At 35.8% G+C, this 26,716-nt stretch overlaps 1 protein-coding gene across 6 annotated transcripts in view; it reads left to right on the forward strand.

The window, feature by feature from the left end:
* Nucleotides 1-26,716, forward strand: part of pde4d (phosphodiesterase 4D, cAMP-specific) — a 107,766-nt gene that overhangs the window by 41,936 nt on the left and 39,114 nt on the right. Inside the window, exon 1 of one of the 6 annotated variants that reach the window (XM_026269265.1) lies at nucleotides 15,991-16,395. The exons of the other annotated variants lie outside the window; for them this stretch is intronic. Coding sequence (XP_026125050.1) covers nucleotides 16,256-16,395 — 140 coding nt within the window. The 5' untranslated portion in view covers nucleotides 15,991-16,255. Of the gene's footprint in view, nucleotides 1-15,990; nucleotides 16,396-26,716 lie in introns of those variants that run through there. 6 annotated transcript variants of the gene reach the window in all.

The raw sequence follows: 26,716 nt of genomic DNA on the forward strand, positions 1-26,716 counted from the left end.
AAGCTAAATCAATTACATCTCTTAAAAGAAAAAGGTTATCCATTATAGTTCGATTTGGTATACAATAAGTCTGATTCCTTTCTATCAAAGACCCAAGGTGTTTTTTTTTATCTTTTTGAAAAACACTTTGCAAGGATTTTATAATCCGTACTAGGGATGTCAAATTTCGATTATTTCCATAATCGATCATCGTTTAAATTAACGATCAATTAATCGATTAATCGTTAACCATAATACTGCAAAATGCGTCTATTGCAGGCACGCAGTCAGCGGTATGACAGGATGTGCAAAAGCCACACACACAAAACGCTTTCTCACTTGAATTAAAGAGGTTTTAGTCTGAATAAAATGATGCTAGTAGCAGGATTATAAAATGAATAGATGCGATTATGATCATTTGATAAAATGAAGAGAGCGCGCCATACTTTTGAGGTCATTTTACTTTGTTGACAGTTTCCAATCCCGCACGGAGAACGCTGAACGCGCCTCTTTAAATGGTTTTGTGGTGCTCGTTGTTGTATTTTAAAGCACAATTGCAATGTTTTCAACTGACATTATTGTATTTAAAATAAAATTATCCGAAATGTGAAGCGCGTGTGACTGCGCTGCACATTAAGTGAACTACATCGGCACTGCTGCACTAAAACACACTGTTGCTCACATTAATTTGATCCTGCTGGATTCTGTCCTAGAAAATGTCAGATTTTTAAAAATCCGGCATACAGCGCATTAGATCGTGACAGTGCATGCGTGCAGACGAGGATGAGCGAGCGCGGCTTTGGCTAGATTTATTTGGAGGTTATTGCTCATGTCTCATTCGGCACAAATCGAAAAATCCGTTAAATCCGTTAATCTTAATTATTTAAGTCGGATATATTTCGCAAAGCCTATTTAAAAAAAAAAAAAAAAAAAAAAAACATGAAAACAAATTGTTATTTTTATGTTGGGCCTATTACTTAGTAGGCTATACATTTTCCTTAAAGCATCCCATTTTGTCCCAGGGCTTAGAACCTGTGCCCTAGTCAGGTCCATGCAGAAACTTGTGAACGATGCTCGGCGTCACCGTTTAGTGACAGCAGTGAATGCTCCAGGAATGTGTCGGTCACAGCGCCTATTAATCGCCGTTTTGAATCCAGCAATTATTTATTTAGAAATTATAAGATCTGATTATGACAAGTGTGGTATAAAAGCTTTGTTTATTAGAGGAATGATAGGTTAACTGGAAAATGTTAGATCGCGACCATGCTTTTGGACCCCATAGTCTTCATTTACGCGGCTTTGTTCTGGTTTGCCGGTTGGTCACGAATTTCCACAAATTCAGTATATTTAGGCATTGTTTCTTTTCCTAAATCTTCATAGTCTAACCCTCTAATTTCCCAGGTTTATTTTATTATCTTTCGCTTTTAATAACTGTTTTCGCATCTCTTACTGTGGTAAACATGGGAAGGGAAATTAAAGATTTCATGAATTAAGAATTCGTTCGATTTATTCATTTGTTCCCTTATTTCACTTAAATCATGGGTTATTTAGGGAACACAATTAATGAAACATGGACAATTGCCACATTAATAATTCGTAGGAATTAATTAACAAGTTGTAGGAATGAATAGACTACCTGTCCTGTCACTGTGTCCCGCAGCCCTGCAAAGCGCACGATATAAAACAGTCATCTGATGAAATGATTAGTAACTACATTTCTATTGCTTTTAATGTTGAATAACTTTTATGTTGTTTCTATTTTAATGTACTTTAAAGTTTAAATCACATTAAAAGCTTAATTTGTAGTTTGTACATTGTGAATGAATGATGATGCTTTAATATATCGTCACCGTCACTCACAGCCGCTCGCACGTGTTGAGTGCGCATGAGCCGCACGCAGCCCAACATTGAATCGGTTAACCGACCATCGACAGCCTTAATCGATTGCATCTCTTATCGACAATTAATCGATCATCGATTAATCGTTGACATCCCTAATCCGTACATAACAATGCCACTGGTCTCCAATTTTTTAAAAGACCAAGATTACCTTTCTTAGGTAACAACGAAAGCACAGCCCTTTTACAACTAGTTGGTAGTTCATTTTTTTTTTTTTAAAGATACTTTAAAAACCTCCAACATATCTTCCTGAATCACATGCCAAAAATTCTTATGAAATTCAGTTGGAAGCCGGCAATACCAGGGGCTTTAGCAACAGACATTTGTTGAACTGCTTCTGACAGTTCATTTATCATTATATCAGAGTCCAACTCCTTTTGGACCTCAAGCAATCGCAAGGTTGGGGGTTCGATTCCCTGGGAACACATGATATGTAAAAATGTATAGCCTGAATGCACTGTAAGTCGCTTTGGATAAAAGCGTCTGCTAAATGCATAAATTCAAATTTATTTAATTTAATTTTCATTTTAATTTATAGAAATAAAACACAAACAAAGAATTTTTAGCATTTTATAAACAATATGGTAAAGATACACTACCACTCAAAAGTTTGAGTTATATAATATTTTTGATTTCTGTTTTATTTGACCAAAAAAACTGTAAAAAAAACAGTAATATTGCAAAATATTATTTATATTAGATATATTATTTATTATATATAATTTAATATACCTGCGTTCTATTTTAATATATTTTAATGTGTGATTTATTCCTGTGATGCAAAGTTGATCAAATATCATTCTAATATACTGATTTGGTGCTTAAGAAACATTTCTTTTTTATTATCAATGTCAGTTTGTCTGCTTAATTTTTTTTTTAATTCTATGATTCAAAAGAATGTAAAAGAACTGCATCATAAATGTTTGTACTGTAACACTTGATCAATTTAGTGCATTCTTGCAAAATAAAATCATTATAATATTTTTTTTTTATTCTGTCCAAGCTAGTTTAGCAGGTCAACCAGCTGGCATCAGAACTTGATCTGCTAATAAGTTGCAAAAATGACATTACAAATGTAAACAACTTTTTGTACAAAGGTAAAATCATTTATAAAGTTTTATTCATTCCACAAAAACCACCTGCAACTTTTCAGTGTGTGAATTATTTATTAATCTCAATTGTAGTTTAATGAAGGATTATGGTTAATCTAGCACAGTAGGAGGCAGGAATCCATAGGGAAAATCTGGGTCCCAAAACACAAACTGGAAAACAGAAGACTATAGTTTAGCCAGCAGTCAGGATAAATGCTGGTGAGGAGTAACTAATTACTGAGCAGTCATGTGGCAAGAATTTGTCCAATTAACAAAAATACCAAAGCATGACATTTCTTGGTGCGTCCAGCATCCGTTTCTTCCTGGAAATGTCACTCATTTGAATAGTTCCCCAACTGTATTGTCCTTTCAAGCCAGAGCCATCATCCTGGAAAAGAGCTGTCTGTTAACATAAAGAGACAGAATCCACAATGAATTATTACCGCCAGGAAAGAGCCTTATTTTTAGACCCCACCATAGAGATGAATGTATTATGTATGAATCTTCAAGCCTGTAAGTTACAATATTTATGACACCATGTGTTATCATAATTACTTATTACACTGATATCATGCAAAGCCTCATATCTGTAATACATGCTCTGTTTTGTTTTTGAGATTTTATACAGCTTAGGAAAAAATATTTTTTTTTAAAAATAATAGTAGGCTGAGGGTGTGACATTGTTTAAGTGAACCATTTTCGTAGGTTTAGCACCAGATTCGCTAAAGGAATTATGCAGATCAGCTAATAGTGCAGATTTGCTCATAATGTGTTTTGTAACCCATTTTCACAGTGCAAATTAAATCCTGCCGACTGGTTTGCTGTGCTAAGTTGTGAAAATGCTGGTAAATGTATGTATAATTATTTTTATGCTGTTGTTGATAACTGATAAAGGGCCAGTATTACAAATATTTACAGTTCTGCTTAAAATAAATTAAAGATGTAATCTAAAATCAAATATTATGGCAATATTATGGTATTATGTCTTACCCTCAGTCTATCTAAGATGTAGATTAGTTTGTTTCTTCATCAGAAGTGATTTGGAGAAATATAGCATTATATCACTTGATCACTGATGGATCCAATGCAGTGAATGGGTGCCATCAGAATGAGAGTTTGAAAAGCCCATTAATGATGAAATCATTACAAACAAGCAGCTTTTACAGTACTTCAAAAGACTTGAGTGGATTATTGTGATGTTTTAATCAGCAGTTTAACGTTCATTCTGACGGCACCCATTCACTGCAGAAGAGCAAGTGATGTAATGCTACAATTCTCCAAATCTGTTTCTGTTTCTGTTCTAATATTTATTTTTTATTTCATTTGCAATAGCGAACAGTAATTGAGAGATGTTTGACAATTCATCAAAGTCATTTTAGATACAGGCCTTAATACAAGTACATCTTAAATTGTGCAAAGTGCATAGCAGATATTTTGTTTTGAGGTGTTTTATAGCTGGTACAGTAGCTTTGCAGAGTTTTAATCTTTAGTTTGAATATGTTATGCCTTTGTTAATCATGCTGTGGTAAAAATATCTCCATAAAGGCCGTGATTCAGCGTAGATCTGCATGCAGAGAACTGAGGTGCGAGGGTTCAGTGCATGAAAGATCAACAGATCGATAGTCAACAGCTGCTGAATGTTCCCCTTTGACAACGCTACCTTCTCAGCGAAGAGCGAGTCTCTCATCTGCCTCTTCAGCACTCACTTCTATGCAACGAGTGCACAGTTAGAGCCAGTCGCATTATTTAATCAGGACTGTGCTATTTGTGTGCTGTCGTTAATGCACCGGGTGGCCACCATAGTCTGTCAAAGCATTGGATGTAGACTGTTTTAATGGCTTTGCAGCTATATTGGGTATGCAGTGCCCCTTTCCCACCTCTGTTTTCTCCTTACACTTGACTGCATCTTTGTTTCTTTTCCTGAACTTCCTTTTCGCTCTTTGTTCAGTAATGCTTCCACACTGGCTCTGCTCTTGCTGTTTGATTTTTGTTATGTGTAATTTATTTTACTGTTAAAGACAGCATTTCGTGGCATGATGTTAATTACCCAAATTTTTGTTTTTTATCAAGGGAACCAGGGTGATGGTTATAATTTCCAAAATGCTATAACTGCAAACATACGTAATCACTACAGCACTCTGTTCTTTTTGGTGGCGCTAGGAATTCCACACTTCACCTTTGAATTTGGTTCTTAATCTAATTTTTGAGAGCAGATGAATGAGCAGTCATCTGTGGAGCGAGTCGGTGATTAGGGCTGTCTGACAGAGGTGCTGATAGTATCTGTGTGAGAGAGAGAGAAAGAAAGCCACTTACCACCTTTGCAGCCCATAAGCACTGTGCTAATTGTACCCGTTGCGCTGTATAATGTCGGTGTACACTTGGTGAAATCCCCTGACTGATGCTATTTCTGATCGTTTGGAGCAGAAACGAGCCCCACGCACCTCCTTGGTTTAATAGCTGTGCTTAAGAGAGCACTGAATTGCTGACTGCTGAAGTGTTAGGAGATGGAATGGAATATTAGCAAATTGCTTACACTGCAAACGTTGCAATGCAGTGTAGGGTATGTTACAATAAACATTTTGAACTGTAGAATACTTTACATCTTTACTTGCAAAATTTTGGGGGTGGAGTTTAGTTCATAGTTTTGTTATAAATTTTTTCTTTTTAACATTACATTTTTTATTTATTTTTATGATTCGGGTATATTAACTTTCATCCAATAATGCTGCTTCTTCACTAATGTAAAGCTTAGTGCATTGTATTGTGGGATACAATACAATATGGGAATTGTAGTGTGCTCTAGTTATATTTTGTACACTTTTTTGAATACTGTACTACTGCATGCAAAAAATATTATGAGTAGTATACTAAATATATTGCATCGTTTTTTTTTACTTTTTAAATTCACTATATTATGAATTTATACACCTCAGAATAATTTCATAAATACACTACAGTTCAAAAGTTATTATTTTTGTATCTTATTTATTTGTAATTTTTCTTATGCTCACCAAAACTATATTTATTTGATCAAAATTACAGTAAACAGTGGTTGTGAAATATTATTAAAATGTAAAATATATATATTTTTTTATTTTCATATACTTAAAAATTTATTTTATTTCTGTGATGGCAAAGCAGATTTTTAACTGAAGTCTTCAGTAAAAAAAATCATGATTTTTCAGGATATATATATATATATATTAGCATTACATTTTTAATTGAATTTATTTAATATATTTTATTTTGTTTTTTCGTATGATTATTAAGGTTTATACTCATGTTAATTAGTATCAAGGATGTTTTTGTTTAATACAGCAAGGGATTATGGAGGATAAGTTTTTTTTAAGACAGAAAGAGAGAAAGCTTTATACTTTCCAGCCAATTAAAGCACCTGTGTGCATGGAAGGAATCAATAATAAATCTCTTTCCACATCCCACCCAGCCGAAGTTACAAAACAGCTTATTCACACTGGCCACAAGGATCTATGAGGCAAGCACTGAATAATTCATCAATCTCCTCGACTACCAGGGTCTTCCTCACAGCTAGTGCTCCAGCATGAGCTTGCATTATATTATACGCTTTTTTAATGTGTCCTGTCGAAGCAGATTTTACATTTACCAAGCCCTGCATCACGACTCAATTCCCCTGTGCATTTAGATGATGAGTAGAAATTATAGCATGTTACGACCCTTATAAATGTACAAATAAATTAATAATTAATGGAAAACATAATTCAAATGCTAGCTTTGCCTTTGAAGCAGCTTGGTACCATAAGCTGATGAGGTGGCAGACAGCGAGAACCGCATCAGCACGAATAACAATGAGCAAGTTGGTTTTTGGCCCCTTCTCCCAGACGCTGCCTGATCGTGCACCCTATCTCTTTATCTGTTTTCTCTCACATTAATTCAGCTCCTTCTGCTATTTATATCACTTCTGTTTTCATGGCTTTCCACAATTCTCCCTGTTTCTCCTGCCGTAGGCGTTGGAGGTGGGAAACTCGATAAAGAGTCATTCAATGTGATTATAGCTAATGAATTGGAAAAATGGGACTGATGGACTGAGGTGAGATAAAGACTTATTGGTTGGCTGTTTGTGTAGCACCAGAGGGCTTGTTTACTGGGTGTTGAGCAGCGAACATGTGGGTTTCCACATCTGTTTCTGACCAGAGTCACCGGTGAGGAGGAGGATACAGTGGTGTCACGGTGAAACGGGTTTGGATTTGCACAAAGGGATGATTTGAATAATGCGAATCAGCGCTGCGTGCCGTTAATTGTTAAACGCCTTGTGGGATAAATTCTGTCATGTCACTGTAGGACACAAAAAAAATAATAATTGCAGTCGTGATAAACAGCATAATAAATGGAGTCCTGGCTAAACATTTTCTCAGTAAGGGCCTTTGAAATATTAGAAATATTCCTCCTCCACAGTATTGACAACAGTCATTTCCAAAAGCAATTGCTGGATTTTTTTTCCGCTAAAGTAGGCATTGGTCATACAGTATGTACCTTCCCTCCACCCTTTAAAATTTTTATATAATTTAAACTTTTTCATATTTATTTTAAAGTTGTTCTTAAAAAAATAAATTATATATATATATATATATATATATATATATATATATATATATATATATATATATATATATTAGGGATATATATATATTAGGGATGTAACAGTACATATATTCGTACCGGACCGTTTCGGTACAGGGCTTTCGGTTCGTTGCACGTGTGTACCGAATGACAGAAGGCAGTATTTTGTGTGCGGAAAATAAGTACATTTTCGTGTTTCCAAACGAACATATTAAGTGGCGGAAGTCTCCGCGTTCATCGCAAATCTCGCCCTGCAGCTGATTCTAAGGCCGGCGACACACTGGATGCGTGGCGCAAGCGTCTCAGCTGCGTGTGGCTCCCATGTTAACAGGTTAGAGCTTGCAGACTGCCTGCATGATATGCGCATCTCAGACGCAGCTTGAGCCACGTGGAAAAGGCGTGCATGCTAGAAATAGAACCGACGCCTATTTTCCACGCGTTTCCAGGCAAAATAGATTAGGAAAATACGTTTATATGTCATTTTGTACACAGATACATATTAATTCATGACACTTTGATGTTTGAAAGTCTATAGGTTGACATAAATTCAGATATAAATGTAATTTTAAAAATAAATGAATAATTATCGATTTTCAAATATTGCACCTGTCAAACATACGTAGTCTATTTTGCCATCAATACTGTTGACGGTGTCCTTTATCAGTAGGCTTAATATTTATGCTCAACATGAAGTATAGATATTGTTGTCATGAAGACAAGAGCCGGGTCTGTCGGTGGTCTCCCTGTCACCTACAGCAGCAGGCACGGCACGGTTCTGGTGAAGCAGGCCTACAAGCTGGGATTGGTTTAAGACTGAGAGTATTTTATTTAGTGGAGAACTTTGCAGCAGTATTTTATTTCTTATTCTTTTTTTATTTTATATATTTTATTAAAAAGTATAAAAAAGTGTATAGTAATAAACAACCTGTAGTTTAATCTTTAATCTGGCATTTCTTTCCCTTACTGTACCGAAAATGAACCGAACCGTGACTTTAAAACCGAGGTACGTAAAGAACCGTGATTTTTCCGTACCGTTACACCCCTAATATATATATATATATATAATAAACTAATGTTTAATAATAATAAAAAATAATAAAAAATTTACTTGTGTATTCATAAAATCTACTTTTTTAAAATAAATTGTAATATTTCGATATAATATATAGATTTTTTTCTTTTGATGTTAGGATGTATTACTTCTTTACTCATGTAGCATTTTGACCCATGACATTTAAATGCCACCTGCGGCTCACCAAATCATCTCTCAGACCGTTATCGGACATGGCTGTACACTTGCTTCCATTGTCGGCGCCAATATGCTGTGAGCACCCAAGTATCCATCAAGACGAGGTGAAGGTTAATTACATTGTGACAGTAATTACACAGTCCTGAGGACAGATAGCAGACGAGACATGATGACATCGATAGCCATGATATTATCTTCCTTTTCATTCCACTGGCTCTTTGAAGATTTCTCTCAATTTATTTCACCATCTCTCACCTTCTTTACACAGTGGGGTTTTGTTTTCACAACAGTAATAGAATTCAGGAATCATAAAAAAGCCAGTATAATGCCTTTGGGTGAGAATTGGAATTATGCAAATTAGTCTCTGGACGTGAGTAATTCATTAGCGCCTGCAATATAACAAAGATATTCGGCTGCGGCTTCTTTCAGGCACAGAAATTGGGTTATAACTTTTGCAGACAGGTTATGTTTCATATGATTTACTCAAGAGCTCATTTACATGTATTTCATTAACAACGGTACATTATGCCTTGTTTTACATCTTGTGGCTGTCATTACAGGTTGAAACATACCCGGGTTTCCTGTGCATATGTCGATGTTGTTATTTTTATGAGTCATGTTGAACACCTATAATCAATTATGAGAACATTTTCCTGAACAGCAATTTCAAAATGTTAAGAAATGCAAGACAAAATGTATTACGTTGTCAGTATTTAAATGAAGTAATTGTCATTCAGAGCAAGCAAACCTTCTTTCTATGTAAATTAGACTCATTTATGGATGGGAATCATGAAGAATTAAATGCTTCTAGTTCAAATTCATCTTCACAATTCATGTACCTTTATGATTCCAATGAATCTATTAAGTAATAAATATTATGAAAAAAATAAATACCGTTCCATCGACAACTAATGAGATTATTTAAAAAATAAATCATTTTTAAAAACTATCCTTGCCAAAGTCTGATTTTAATTACTTTTCACAGTCTTTTTAGAAGCAGCATAATTCTAAGCCAATACTTGGCCTTAACTATGCATTAGAAAACAGTACTAAACAAACAAAAAATGTGGTTTCAGTTATTTATTTTCATGAAATATTGACAAAATGTCTTCTTTGCAACTTTAACTACACACTGTCTTGTAAACAACCGGTCAGTAACTATGCTCCTGCTTATTTGGAAGCTGTAAATGTTTGATTCACTAAAAAGCACTGACTCATTAGAGTAATTTGAGCTGTTTGAGTTTTTGATTCACCTAAAAAACTGAAGAACCCGTACTCTATGTTTGAGAACTGGACTGAGTCATTGTTTCTTTTTTATTCACTAAAAAGGACCAGTTCATAAGAGTCATTTGTGAATCACACTACCCTGGTTGTGTAGTATGTTGTTTGATTCACCAAAAAGAACTGGTTCACAAGATTCATTGTTTTGTTGCACTGTTTGTTTTTGATTCACTAAAAAGGACCAGTTCATAAGATTTGTTTGTGAATCAGACTACCTTGGTTGCGCAGCGTGTTGTTTGATTCGCTAAAAGGAACCAGTTCTTTAGAGTCATTGTTTTGTCTGTTTTGCACTGTAAATTAAAAAGTGCTGTTGCAGCTGTTGTGTAGTTTTTAGCAATATGTTGGTAAGTAAAGGTTGTTCTTCTCTTAGGACCTTTACTGAAACCATGCAGTTGTTTATAGACTCCTATGAATCTGTAAGACCTGAGCTAATAGTCTAATTAATCACCCTTCGGTCATGATGCTTTTAAGGGCCTAAGTTTATGAAGTGCTTTTGTTTTAAGACCTCAGGTGCTGCTATGTGACTCGTTCCTGGTGGCCCTCTTTGTTAAAATGAAATGTGTAAAGCAGCACTGAAAGGGGGAGAAAGATCCCACTGTAGCGAGATAAAATAAACTTCAGACAGCAAGATAAGGACCGCTGGCGCATTGCAGAAAGTCTATTTTGGGGGCTGGGAGAAGGAGTAGTGTGAGCAGCCCCAGTCATAACATCTCCATCTCTCACTCTTCAGTGATCACGCCCAATGCAAATACCAGAATGCATTTCATTTAGCTCTCGCTGTCAGTAAGTGCACTGAATTAACAAGTGAATGAAGTGGAAATGGTGGAGATTGATAATGGTCACAGATCATGAGTAAAAAAAAAAGGAAAGAAGCTATTGCATAATGCACTATAACCAGGTTGCAGTTCAGTGGTGCATCTATAAATTTATGCTCTGTGGATTTTTAACACTAAAAGCTTTTATCCTAACGGATGTTATGCAACAAAGAGTAAAAAATGTGACTTATGTGATATGTGGCATACCTGATGCAAATGCATTTGAAGGAAAGAACAGGGAGTTTATTTTAAGCAGTTTTATAAATCACCATTTGATAGATATATTATAGCAGACGGTAGCTAAAGCAGTGGTGGATTGTGATCTGATAATGGGTGTAGGGCTTTAATGAAAGGGTCATGAACTGCTGGAGAAAGAAAGAGATGAAACTAACAATTTTATCATGCATAATTAGGAGAAAACAATAAATAAGATAATAAAGATATAAATGATTGTGTCTACCAACTTGTGCTTTGTGATGAATTATGCAAAGAGCAAATCATCCATAAACACATCATTGATGTACAGTATTTATGCGATAAGCTGTGCATTTAGTATATTCAGGAGCATTAAGTTTGTTTCACATGATAGGCTGTAAAATTGGGCACACTTTGGCTATTGTTTATGCATTTGCAAAATTGTCAGATTTCCAATTCAGATGTTTATTGTTACGGTTCAGGAGTTGCTTATTGTTGGGTCTATGCTATTCATGGTAATATTTTAAGGGTTTTTGTTTGCTTTTGTACATTGAACAATAGCCACTTTGTTAAATCAGTTGAGAACTACTGTGTTAAAACAAGTGTGTAGGTTTTTAGTGCATAAATCCTACAATGCCTTTATTGTACAACAGCAAATAAGCTGTTTTGTGACAAGAATCAAAGAGTTCCACTGCTGAATATAATTTAAACTTACTTTAACAAAGAAAGAAACTCTCTCTTCAATTCTGTATTCTAATTTACTTCCAGGAGACTTTTTAAAATTCTCTTCTATTCCTGTTTCCTGTCAGTTTTAGCTAATGTTGACAGATTATTTTGTTCGTTCATGTGAAATCCAACTGCATGATATGGAACATTTAAAAAGTTTTTTTTTTTTTTTTTTGACAAATCAATACTTTAATATTCAAAATAGATTAAGTTGATCAAAATTGACAGTAAAGACTTTTACAAAATAATTCTATCTTAAATAAATGCTGGCTTTTGATATTTTTCTTAATCAAAGGATCAATAAAAAAATTATCAGTTTCCACACACACAAAGAAAGCAGCACAACAATAGTTTTTAACATTGATGATAATAAGATATATTACTTGAGGACTAAATCAGCATATTAGAATGAATTCTATGATCATGTAATACTGCTGAAAATTCAGATTGGCCTTCACAGGAGTAAATTACATTTTAAAATATATTAAAATAGAAAACGTATTTTAAACTGCAGTTATATTTCACAATATTACTGTTTGTAGGGCTTCTTTTATTTATAGAGCAGATCATATGATATTTTGAAGTGTCCTAATATTATGTTGGAGTCCCTTACAACAGGTTAAATGCAAGGTCAAAAAACATTGTAATTTTCTCAGAATATACATTTAAAATTAAAGTCATTTGCCAATGATTTTGAAACGATTTGTTCCAAGCAAGTTTGGAGCAAACCCCTCCCTTCCATAAACCTACTCTGCTCTGATTGGTCAGCTGGCCATGCCTGTTGTGATTGGCCCAGAGAGGAGTCGTTGAGCCAGCTAGCGAGTGCTACCACTGACAAATTACCTTTACATAAAACTATATAGTGCTCCAATCCATTCAAATAATAATGACATAAAATACAAACATCAAGTCCAAATAAAGAAGATTAGAACCCAACAAAGATTAGAGAAGCAGTCCTTGGTAAAATGACATGCACACAACAAAAGGTTCGGATTGTATTTCTGTGGTATCCTTGAACAGAGTGTCTTCTCAACATGATTCAAACAAAACTAGTGGAAGTCTTTGTGGGCGGGTAAGACTGTGTTTGTATTTCACGGACAGGCGGGATTATGCAAATGTGTTACCCAGTGACGTATATCGGTAACAAGCAAAAGGTTCGACAATATGATGACCTGTTAAAGGCCATTCAGAACTGACTTTCTCTTTTGAGAGACAGTATCTTTATTTATCATGCACTTTTTTGATTAACAACTTTGTAGATTGTTTTCATTTAAAGCTGCGGTAGGTAACTTTTGACGCTCTAGCGGTTAATAAACAGAACTGCTTGCGTCTTGCGGAAGAACATCATAGCCGGAAATACTTCTCTCTGTTTATGTCTATGAAGAATCACAAAGGTACTGGGTTACTCCGCCGCGGTACCCCCGAAGCAATCTAAAGTAGTCCGAATATAAACACTTATTATAGGTGCACCCTAGTGATTCAGGACAAGCCAAAAACACGGTTAGGAAAATGGATTATTGGTGTACTCGCTTATTATATACATTTTTCTACATTTTGAACACAAACAAAGTTACGGACCGCAGCTCTGGTTGTTTTTTACCGGGAGCGGATGACTTTCTGCAAATGGCAATAGGACCACTGGGAGGAGCCAGAGGAGCTTGATTTTTTCACAGATTATCTGTCTCAAATTGTACTGTCAGGACATAATGACAGGTTTCACAAATATGTAAAAAAATATATTTTTACAAAAGTTACCTACAGCAGCTTTAAGGATAGCTATGTTATAAACTGCAAAAAAGATATTATTAAAAAACCCACATGACCTACTCTTTAATAATCCAAACCCGGGTGTGCATATGAGAATTCTTAAAGACTCCAAAATTTCTAGAATCATTTGTTGGCAGGTGACAGTTTTTTGTGATATTTAGAGGATAGGAAAATAGAATAAAATAGGTATGATGAGATGGCTGCTAGTGTGTCTATATGTGACCCTGAACCACAAAACCAGTCAGAAGAGTAATTTTATTGTTTAAATTAAAATTTATACAAGCTGAATAAATAAGCTTTCCATTGGTATGGTTTGTTATGATAGGACAATATTTGGCCGAGATACAACTGTTTGAAAATCTTTAAGCCTTAATGAAGTTCTTAGCAAGAAAGATTACAAATCAAAAATTAAGCTTTAGCACTATTCGGACGGGACTAGTTTTCTAAACTACGTTTGAGTTTCGATTCTTACCACCTGACGTCTGTGATTTTCATGTACCAATTCGGACGGGACTAAGATCTCCGTGTTTATCACAGAGGTGGGACGGTCTGATTTGTGCATCTGGGCGTCACAGAGATCACGCGCTCTGTATGCGTGCATTTAATTCATTCAGAATGATTGCCGCTAAGCAAATATCAAACATCCGCGCGGTAAGAGCATCTACGGTAACTCACGTTGGCCAAAACATACAAGGAAACGCGTTGTGAAATAAAATATCACCGGCAATCACAGACATTCACATTCGGACGGGATTAGTTTTCTCAGAGGATCACTGAGTTTGCTGAGAAACAGTAGGTAATTTGCTCTGGAATTATCACAGAGGTTGTGTGAGAAAAACACAGACGTGGCAGATTCGGACGGGATTAAAATCACCAAGTACGTCTGTGAAACGCAGATTTCTCTAACGACCCCCTGTAAAACTAGTCCCGTCCGAATAGGGCTTTTGATATATTGAAAATATCTTCATGCAACATGATGGAACATGGAATTCTGTCATCATTTATTCCTGTATGAGTTGCTTTCTTATGCTGAACATAAAAAGATATTTTGAAGATTGCTGGTAATCAAACAGTTGGTGGTTCCAACCCAATTTTTGGGTGAACTATCCCTTTAATAACCTAATGATTTTTGCCTTAAAATAAAAATAAACATTTCGACCCATATTTGCTTTTGCTAAAAACATATCACATATGATAAAAAGAGAGAAATTGTATTGTCACCATACCCCAGTGCAGCATCCCAAGGTCTTCTCTCTCTCTCTCAGTTTGAGGTGTCATTTGTTGTGTTAAACAGCTAAAGAGTGCAGCTTTCACTGACCGAATTGATACGCTTTAGCTGCTGAAATGAAGAGGGCAGCAGGAGCTCTCGTTATGGGGTCGAAGAGGATGACCACATGCCGACAGGGAAGTAGATCTGCACATGAACAGTAGTTTCACCCAGGCCTGCAATGTGTTTTCCTCCCACACAAACACACACTCACACACCAGGGATGTTTTGTTCAAGAGAGACATTGCCTCTACAATGAACACCAGATAAGAAAATGATTTATAACGGATTAACAAAACAAAAATATTTTAAATATATGAGCAGGAGCATATGTGTGAAAGTGAGGGGTTTCTATGAAATACTTTTTTTGTCGACTGCCCTGACTATTTTTTGTAAAAAATTTTAAGAGATGATTCACACAAAAACCATTTACTTGCACTAATGCCATTGCAAAACCTGATTTTCTTCTGTCGAAAGATATATTGAATGTCAGTGGGGCCTAAAACAACATAGTACCCCACTGACTTTAATTTTATGGACCAAAAAGCACAGACGCCTTTTGAAATATAATTCTAAAAGCGAGTAGTACGGATTTGGAATGAATCAAGGGTGAGTTTGATTACAATGATGACAGAATTTTCATTCTCAAAATAAAGGTTTCTTATTGGCATCTATGGTTCCATGAAGAACCTTTAAACATTTGTGGAAAAGCACAAAAGGTTCTTTAGATTCTTATAAATATTGTTCTTTTGGAACTGTTTGTTGAAAGGTTCTTCTATGGCATCACTGTAAAAAGCGTCTTTTAGAGACCTACTAAGTGTAGAAATTGCCCTTTCTTTTAAGGAGTTGGATGTACCCCTGAGGTACATGAATCACTGACATAAAACACCAGGAAAACAAAAACAGACTTTAATGTTCAGGAAAAAGGTGGATAAAGCTGATGTGATTGAAACACTGAAGGATTTTGGGCGGTATATACTTGCTGAACTCTAGCGCCCTGCTCTTTGTGATCCGAGAGGAAATATATCACTGGCAACAGGAAAAAACAAAGATTTGATATCGTCATGTGGATAGGAAGGAGGAATGTGGTCAAGCGTTTTCCATATAAACACAACGAACATCAGTTGGGACGGCTGCTCTATTTAGACGTTACACAATCCACTGTAAATTTTAGAGAGGTTTCAATTGTATTCTCTTAAAGGCTTAATAGGGTAGCTTGATTATTGATTTTGTAAGATGCTATGGTTTTTTTTCTTCATCATCATTAAACTATGGCAAAGTAACAGTGGATTAAACCAAACCAGACTCCACATGGCATGATGGCAGGAAGAAGACATTATGGACACGGACACCACTTAAACCCACAGTAGTCACATAGTCTTTTCTCTCAATGAGAAGGATTCATGAAGAGCTTGTTGAGAAACTCTTGAAAATCTGTCGTTCAATGAAGTCCGTCCGCAATCACAGGGTTCGAGAGGAGAGAATGATATGCTTGAGCAGCCTTCCTCTCCGAAGGCATTCCTGGATATGGTGAGGCTTTCCTTTAGCATGTAGTGTGTTTGTGGTTTTGGTTAGGCAGCGTCCACAACACAACAGTGCGTCAAAGAACATCCAGCACTTTTTACGTGCTCATTGTTTTGGTTGTGTTGTACTATATGTGATTGGGAGCACATGCTCTGTTTGGGTGTGTATGTGTGTCATTTGTGTGAATTGATGCTCAGTCACAGGTTGCCGGGCTCTCATCTGCCAGCTTGCCATTCAGGGTAAATTTAATGTTTAATGGTGGTCTCATTTCCTGCGGCTTCATCCAGCATTAAACGCCTGAGCAGGTTCACAGATGAGGGTATATATCAAAAGCAGATTAGCAAGGGAGGCTGTTATAATTTCATCAGAGCAGTTTGTGTTTGTAAGCCTATCAGAGCAGAACTTCTATAAAAGCTTTGTAAAATAAAAGTATGATTTTACTTAGTTCATTTCTAGCTCATACTCTTAAGGATGAGATGCACTGTTTATATTTGAATAATCCAATTATTTTATAATATAATTCATGTAGTACTTAATGTATTTTCATACATACAAATAGAAAAAATAGATCTATCTGACTGTTTCAAATGCAGTAAAACAGTAGTATTGTGAAATATTGTTTCATATTTTAAAATGCAATCTATTCTTCAGTGTCACTTGATTTTTCAGAAATCATTCTGATATTTTGTTTCGTTTTTCCACTTGAAAAAAATCTCTCTCTACATGAAAATGCAAATACATGCTGTGATGTACTGTCAAGGGCATGGCAAGCCAACAGGTGGCGATATAATCTCAAATGTAAAGTCATGGTGGCCAATCAGAAGCCTGAAAAAGTTTCCAGTAGGCAGAGATAACGATGTCACAAGCCAAAAACTTTTCGCTGTCTACATGACAACACTGCAACTGGAGTTTTTGAAAAACTTGACCTGGTGCTGTGTTTGCGTATGGACGAACGGTAAACCACATAGAAAAAGATGCGGTATTACAAATAACCATGTTCGTGTGGACAGGGCCTTAGTGCTTATGTATAACTTATTAATTCTGTTTTTCTGATTAATCTGTATTATTACACAGTCTGTATTTCTACATGCAAATTAGCATACAGATTTTAAAATAGTACTGTCAGTATTTACTAAAGACGCGCAGAGAAGAATTAGCGCTGAAAAAGGTGTGGACAGTTATTTTTGCGCCTGACCTTATTGAATATGTATTTGTTGAATTTCCCTTTGCTATATTTATGAGAGGAGATTATTAAATTGAATCACGCAGATTCACTACCGTTTGAAGAGATTCATTCATCAAATGATGATACTGGTATTTGTGCCATTTTTTTAAATCCCCAAAAAGTATGTCTTAAATTTGTGCTCCTCTTGGTAGATTGCGCTGGTCATTATGGAAGTGATCTGACTGCGTCTGTGTTCTTTAATGTGCGCATTGTCAGTAAATCACATGGAGAATTTTCCCCTCCCATCGCCACTTTTATGGAATTGTGCTCTAACACTAATTTGCCGTTTAGTAAATCTGGCCCAAAATGAACAAATCTGTATGATACTTGAATATTTCTTTTTTGGTCTTATTTAAGACAAAAACTTTAACAATTTGGAATTTTGCTAAAAAAAAAAATTGAAATAGTCTGCATTATGCTATCTGTTGTGATGTTAATAAAATGGATTTTGTTTTTTCAAAGCTTTCTCATGACGAACATGAAAAACAAATATTTAGAAAATGGCACTGGTTTCTTTTCTATCATGAAAATATGAATGCTTTACAGCAGCCCTCTCTTCTATCAAATACAGGGACATTTTTTTCCCTGATTTACTGCAGGCCCATCACGTAATCCCTGACCGTTGACTTGCCAAGGCGCTGATTTTCCCTGGAAATACAGGCGCTTGTGTAGCACTTCTCATCCCTTTAGCTCAGCGGAGAGGCTTGGCTGATAGATGCTTTATTGAATCTGCCGCTGGGCTCCTTGACAACAGTGAGGAACGAGTGGGTGTCTCGCTATTAGTTCACAATAAGAACACAGTGTCAGCACAGTCAGCGGGCGGCAGTCAGCCTCGTCCGTGTTTCCAACCCTGTTGATGCAGGAAGAATAGTGCCTGAAGCGGCTAGCATCGTTAGCGGCCCACCATCGCTAACCCGATTCGTCGTTGCCATCATATTTCCTGTGTGTTTCAAAACATCTCTCATGTCAGTGTGTGGGCTGCCGCATTTCATACATGGATAGTCAGTCTTACACAATCTGTTTGTGCAGTTGATGATAGCTTATCGCTTAACGGATGCAACAGAAAGTACGCTAAGGATTAGCACTGTAGCTTCCTTTAAGGGACAGTGGGTTATGTGACTAACAAAAAAAACAGCATTGTTACTTTACATGCAACTTTTACCCCTACTCAACAGCACCTTTTCAGTGTTGTTTATTTGTATGGGATGACAGAAGTTGCTATAATAATTTTCTGTTATATATGGATGCTTGTCTTTTAGAGCCCAATCCACAGCAATGTGGCTAATTTTAAAACGCAGCTTTTCTACGCGATTTGGCCATTAATCCACACACAAACGCAGCACCAGGTCATTGAAAATTAACAGTTTTGAATATGCCTGCCAGGGTGAAGATTTTCTAAAACTTCAGCTGCAGTGTATCGTGTAGACAGCGAAACTGAAGTTTTGGCTTGTGACGTCAGAGCCTACATCGTTACCTTTGCTTACTGGAAAGGCTTTTTCAGGCTTCTGATTGGCCAACATTGCCTTACAGTTGAGATTACATCGCTACCTGTTGGTTTGGCCTGCTCTTGACAGTGCATCATAGCATGCATTTGCATTTTCATGTGGACGGAGATTTTAAAAACAGAAAAAAGAAAAACTGTTTATTAAAATGCATGTGTACATGTGGACATGGCCTAAGGCACACAAAGCATTATTTCAAAGTCAAAAACAACATTGTAGCAGGATAATTGTAATAATGCCTCCGAGTTGTGCACTCAATAGCTGATTGTGAGCTCACAGCATGCACTTTTGCATGGCATATCACATAGCACTAGAAGTAATCCAGAGAACAGCTTGCTCAGGAACAAATAAGCTGCGACCCCAATTCATTTGCAGTGCCCCATGTACTGAAAGACGTCTCAGACAGTGTGGAGGTGTTGAAAAGGACTTAAAATAATGAGAGGGAACATTTCCAATGTTCTCTTGGGTTTATGAGGAATGGAGATCTCTCAGAGACCCCCTTCCCAAGCACACACTCAGGGTTCATGGTGCTGTAAAATACTGTTGTTGATCCAAGGTGGCATCCGTTCTTGAAAGCGTGTGACGCACACCCTTACGTTTCATCGCCATTAGTGCTCTTGTGTAAAAGCTGTCTTACAACTGCAGGGGTGGGATTGGTGGCTCACATGTGTGAATCCCATTCTGAGATTTTATTTTGACACCTTAAGTGGCGAGAAATATGAAGACAGTTAACTTTATTCATGCTTATTTGGCTACTGTTAATCTGTGGAGGAGAAGGGTCGCTTGCAGTGTGAATAATGAAATTAATGACATTTTAGATACTTAGTTACTTTTGATTTAGTTGCACTCTTGATCTAATTTTTCACATTGATTTAAATAGGATAGTCGTGTACCATATTGATATCAAAATACAAAGAGTTAAAAATATATTCCATTTGTTGTTATCAACATCATGAAGTACATTGTATTACATCAATGCTTTCTAAACTGGGTTTGTGAAAGAACTTTCAGGGGTTTGTGAGTTTAATGAAAAGATAATAATTAATTAAATCATTTTTTTAACTCAACCAAATAATTTAAAAATGAATTAAAATAAAACACTCACTGAAAAAAAAAAGATATTTTATTTGACTTGCATTTCATGAGACCATAACCAACATCAGAGAACTGTGAACATGCAGATTTAATACTTAATTATTAAAGTATTTATTTTATATTTGTTTGTAATATTTACTACTATATATGTGTATGTATAGTAGAAAGTAGAAGAAAAATATTTGTATCAAAACTAGTACTAGCAGTCAAGTACAGAAAATGAGTTTTGAACTCTCCATCAGATATTTCATAAGTCTGTATTGATCTGTAAGTTTCCTTTTTTAATATTGAGTATGCCTCACTAAACAGTACAATTCAAACTGAGAAGTTTTATCTTCATATTCCTTTTCAAATTCAGCTGCAAGCCAATCTTTTTCCTACATTGGCCTGATACATGGCTTGCTTTTGTACAAATTATATAATAATTAATAACCCGGCCCAGACCTATGTGGATCATCTGCCATTTCATACAAACGATTGATGACTAATATGAGGCAGGGCAATGATTTACTGCATGATGGAGCCTAAAGAATATCCCTAAAATTCAAGATATGGGGCAAAACGCCCGTTTGAGATCGTGTCTCATATTTCCATCACATAGTTAAGAAATATCACACATGGAGTAGGCTAAGTGCAATATCACTAGTGTAAATGTGATACTCTTATACAACAGTTCATTAAGAAGTTAATATTGTGTTATTTTAGACACATTTGGCGCGTTGAACCACTGTCCATAGGTTCACTGGATTTGAAGTGGCGCTGCACAGACCGGTCGTTGTATGACGTCAAAGTAACGTGAGTCATCTGCTCTCTGAGCTCTTGTGGTTCTTTGATGTCACACACCGATCTGTCTGATGGTGATGATCCGCTTAAAGTCGAACAATCCTAATGATTCAATGAACCATTCATAAAGAACCATTTACTTCACTCCTGAATGAATCAGCCATTTGAACGAATCAAACGAATGAATAAATGACTCGATGACTTAATCATTAAGACTTTTACCACCACCAACTGGCAGTTTTAGTTTATTATTTAAAGTATCATTTCATTAAAGAAATAATTTCATGTTTTCATAGTAATAATAATACAATTAAGAAGATAAATTATTAAAGTTATAGTTCACCCAACCAAAAATGACAATTCTGTCATAATTTACTCACATGATCCAAAAGAGTAGGCTGTATGTAATAAATTTGATCAACAAAATATTTCTTGCTGAACCTAATTTTTGTAATCTCTGTTTGATGCTTTACCCAAAAATGACTTATCAATGAATTATCTTTTGGGAGTAATTTCTCCAAATTTAATATGCAATTAATTATATTAATTAATCACCACATCATGTCATTAATTAGATTAAAAACTGTAATTGCTTACCAGCCCAAACATATATATATCGTCTGGACTCATAGTGCTAGTGTATATGACAGGAGCAATTGAACACGTTACACTGTTGATGAAATCTGATATACAGTACATTGCAATATCTTATTGCTACAAAAAAATGTGATATACTATATTTAAAAGTCTTATATAATTTGTTTGTCCTTGTTCAATTTAGGCAATTTTTTTCAAATTTAAAATGCCAGCAAAATCATAACATACATACAAAGTATACACAGTATATATCAACCAGATATAGTTTTCAACAGTATATCATTTTCTAGTCTCAAGTCTAAGCCCAGGAACTTTTATTACGCAGCTTTTAAGAGGAAACTGCAATTTGCCCTTGACTTTTTCAATTTGCATTGTGTTCTAATTTCCCCACAACATCCTCCCTCAGTCCATTTAATCTTTAGAGAGAGAAAGGTCAGTACTGCAGTGTGATTATTGTGGAAATGCTTATGGCATAACAAAGCATAAAAAGCGTAAGTGTGACGTTACATAGAAAGAACGTCCATGAAGCATTTCAACAGGGAGCCACCAGAGAGGCAAGGAGCAGTTCTAAGCCTTTGTTTTGAGATTTACATTCAATGACATAATTCTGTGGATGTGTTTCTTCTCATCTTCTCTGGTCCTTCCTCACTGATGCTGCCATTTAGCCTCCAGGTTCTTCTGAAACGCCAGCCTCTGAGATTTACAACACCTACAACAGTTAAGATACAGTGTTGTCTGTATATTCTGATTTTATTTTTTACATTGTCTTAGGACCAGATTCCCATACACAGACAAATTACATAGGCTTTTCAATGAAAAATCCTAGTTTACAGTGCAAATTAATCCAGTTTTCTGATCCTGCAGTCAGAACATTTGGCATAAATGTAACATTCAGTCTTTTCATTATTAGCAGTTCTGGCAAAAAGACTGTGAGGGAAGTCTCACATTCAGATGTTTATAATTTAGTACAATCCACAGTACATCTTACATTCTCACCTAGTGGAGCCAAACCTTCTGTTACGCATAGCTTGTAGACAAAGATAGCATGCTGTCTGTGCTAATGACTTGTTTGTGCTTTTCTATACTAAAATCTTAATAGCCAGTAATCAGCTTTAAGTAGCTGACCAAAAATCTAAAAAAGAGCAAAAGTCTAGTTCATAGTTTGAATTTATTTTCAAGTTCTTGAAGACAGTTTCAAAGTTTATCCTTGCTGTAGATTTGAATGTGCTTTTACATCCCCAGTGTTTAATTTTGCTGGCTAGAAATTTAACAAAAGAGTGAAATTGAAAGTCCGGTTTGTAGTTTGATTGTATTTAGAAATTCTTAAAGAAAACAACTCATCCTTGTTGTAGATGCATTATGCCATTGTTAACTTTTCAGTCAACCCATTTTCATGTTGTGCGTCATTCTTGTTTCAAAAGAAAGTTGTGCTGAACTCAAATAAAACCATGCCTTTCCTGTTGAAAAAAAACAAAAACAAGCTGCTCTTGCCAATGGTTTGAATTGTTGGCAACATGACAGATATATAAATGACAGACAACACGTTTATTTATGGGTTTATTACATTCAAAACAAATGCATCAGATGTATAACTAAAAGATGTTTGTCAGTCAGAGCAATCTGTATTTGCACACTCAACGTGTTGATTTCATATGGTCTTGAGTATAGAATGTACACTCACAGGCTCAACCAATCAGAATTTAGAGATACAATTATTGATTTAATAAAGAAATATAAAAAATATGTTATGCATAGTTTTTTTTTTTGCTTTAAAGGGAAAAACTCAAGGTATTAAATGTGAATGCAGAGGCAATTTGATATCCGTTTTTATATATATATGATGAATTATTAATATATAGATATAAACAGTAAGCCTCTACTAAATGTCTTTCAACTGCAGAGTTTTGTTCTAGAACCTACAGTATGCTAATGATGTCATCATGCTCTCATACTGTCACTGATATGAGATCATTCAGCTTTGTGTAACTCTATTACAACAGCCACATGCTGCTAGTATCTTCACATGAGAACACCAGCTACAAAACAAACTGCCACATGAATAGCTAGAATGCTTATTTGAGGCTGCGGGATTTTGTGCTTTGTGACACTTGTGTTGTCTACTCTTGTGCTGTCAATATCTAGGTCTTCTCTTTTGCATACTAGCTTGAAATCAAATAATATACAGAAATGTGGGCTATGTTTGGCTGTGTTAGTTAAATATTCAAATCTATGGGCAACATACCCATTTGTACCCACAGCACTACAATGCTGGGTATTGCGCTCTCTTGTCTGTCTTTGTTAGTGACTGTCTGTAAGACTTTGTTTTTGTCTTTTCAGAGACTTGTCATCTGGGTTTTCCTTGAACGCATCTCCAGTAACCTTGGTAACATTGAATAGAGTTTGACTATTTTGCTGCTCTCGCTCTGCTGATTCTTTAAAAGATTATGAAATGAGCTTAATACAGATGTAATAACATTTGCCTTGGTTTTTTAAAGGCCTTGATGGTCGTAAAAAATGTCATTTTACATGCATATTCAGTGATAAAACAACATTTGGGCTTTTTCATTTTCTTTGTGCCTCATGATTGAAATATTTTTTATTAAAGCTGACTTTTATCTGTGATAGAGCCCTGAAGCCCCAGACTCGGAGCTCCTCGAGCATGTATGAGATTTATCACAGAGGCCGAGAGCTCTTGACTCCACCCAATGAGATAACAAGCCTGCAACATTTCCCGATTATTTAATGTTTAAATGAGTCATATAATTACACATGCAAGGCAGCCGGCTAATATACTTTGATCTTGTGAATCAAATCTTTTAGGGCACACACTTTCATCAAAGAATGAAAAATAAAGCAATTTTACTTAAACTTTAGCTCCAGATCAAACTAAACTGTCAGGGTCTAAAAATAATCTTGACCATCCACTGATGGTCATTCAAAATCAACTCAAAAAGTTATTTTTAAATGTTTTTTTGCAAGGAACAAATATGATTTTTTTTTTTTTTTTTTTTTTTTTTTTGCAGTTGGTGTTTTTTTCATTGTCCAGGTCTTTCTGGAGCCTCTTAAAAGTGTGAGACTTCACAGTTTCACACGTTACAGCTCAGGATAGTAGCTAGTTAGGGCTTGGTGCTTGTTCTTGTGCTGTCATGATTAGTCACATGGCTTTAACGACTGAGGTGATAGGCTCAAAAATGTCAGTTGTGCCTTTGCGCAAAGATGGAAGATTAAATGGCAAACTTGAATAGTTCATCCAAAAATTTACATTTTGAGAAAATTTACTCACTTTCAAGCCATCCAAGATGTAGATGTGTTTGTTTCTTCATCTGAACAAATTTGGAGAAATGTAGCATTTCAACTTGATCATAAATGGATCCTCTGTGGTGAATGGGTGCCGTCAGAATAAGAGTCCAAACAGCTGATTAAAGCATCACAATAATCCACTAGTAATCCACACCATTCCAGTCCATCAATGAACATCTTGTGAGGTGAAAAGCTGCATGTTTTTAAGAAAAAAATCCATCATTCATCATTATTGTGATTGAAGTCACTTATCTACATCTTGGATCGCCTAAGGCAAAATTAGGCGATCCAAAATCCAGCAAATTGTCATTTTTGTGTGAACTATCCCTTTAAAGGGGTTCTGCGACAATTGAACAGCTGCCATAGAGATGAATGTGAATGCTAATGAATAGTTTTCTTCAGGCATCATTATACCACGTTCTGAAACTGATGTGACAAAGAGGGTCCCACAAATCCTTGTTATTTCGCACAAAAATTCCCATGGAGCAATGTTCATCAAGCGGTGACAGAAGTTAGGGACTGTTTCATCTGTCTGTTTTGTCATTAACGGTTCAGTTCACACTGTGCCTGCCAAAATTAATTCATCTGTTTGTTGAGTTCATGGTCAGACGCATATGGCATTCAAGCTGTCTTGTTCATTTAAACCTACTACCAGCAGTTGTGAAAAATTATTCTAATTCTGTGGAGCATTTTAGCTCATTGGGTGCACAAGGTGAAACTGAGGATTGTTTTTTTTGTGTGCATTGTAATACAGTTTCTTAAAATGTAAAAAATAATTCATAGTACTCATATTCATTGTGTTCCAAACCCATGTGACTTTTTTTCCATAGACATGAAAGAAAGGTTTACTGTTTACTGCTAAATTAAAATTATATATATTATGTATATAAGTATAATATACACTAAGTGTAATATTTTCTCCATTTCTTCTTTTGTGTTGCTCAGAAGGAAAATAAACTATGAGCTGTTCATTTAAATATTGGCAATATACATTATAGGAATTTGAATCTAACCCAAACCAAGAGAAATGTTGTTGGTCGACATACACATACATATACCTACAGCAAATTACACCACACCACACACAGGTTACAGAGTAAACCGATTCCAACACAGCACTGTGAGGTACGTCATAAGCCAGTTAGGTATGTGACAATTGGCCACATGCAGACAGGCTAATTAGCCGATCACTCTTCCTCGACAGTCTGGCTGTGTGTGTGCAGCCAGACCGGCCTGTGTGAACACCTGGTGACTGGGGAGAAAGCTGTTTAACCCCTCTGCTCCACTCGGCAGGCCATGAAATCCATCATGCTTCAGGAGTACTGCACGGTCTACAAGCCATTGCATTACTTGCATCCCCAGAGGGCATGTGCAGTTTGTGTTTTTTTTATAGAGTTGTGTATTTTGAGACAAAGCTGATTGAGGCAGCAGAGAAGACAAATTAGATTGAGTTGCACCAGCTGGAAAATTAGCTTTAGGCATTCACACCTAGGTGTTAGCTACGTGTGTTAAATTAATTCATAGGATGAGGGCTAGTGCCTTTTTCTTTGCGAACAAGCTTAAGACTTAATACTAAAAGCCTATTGCTGAAAAGTCATTTTATAAAATGCAAATAATGTTTTCCTGTCCCAGCCTAATGTGAAGAGCTGAGTCTAATTCGTAAGCCATTCGTACGTTGAGGACTGTAGTTGTGTCAGTTGTGGTTCTGTGGTGTTTTTAACATGCTCTTGTTTGTTTTAGAAGTCCAGCATGATAACTTGTAGCTTGACCAATGGTGCGATTTTGAGGCGGGGCTACATTTGCATACTAACATGTGATTGGGACA

The sequence above is a fragment of the Carassius auratus genome, chromosome 8 (assembly GCF_003368295.1).
Source record: "Carassius auratus strain Wakin chromosome 8, ASM336829v1, whole genome shotgun sequence".
Lineage (NCBI taxonomy): Eukaryota > Metazoa > Chordata > Actinopteri > Cypriniformes > Cyprinidae > Carassius > Carassius auratus.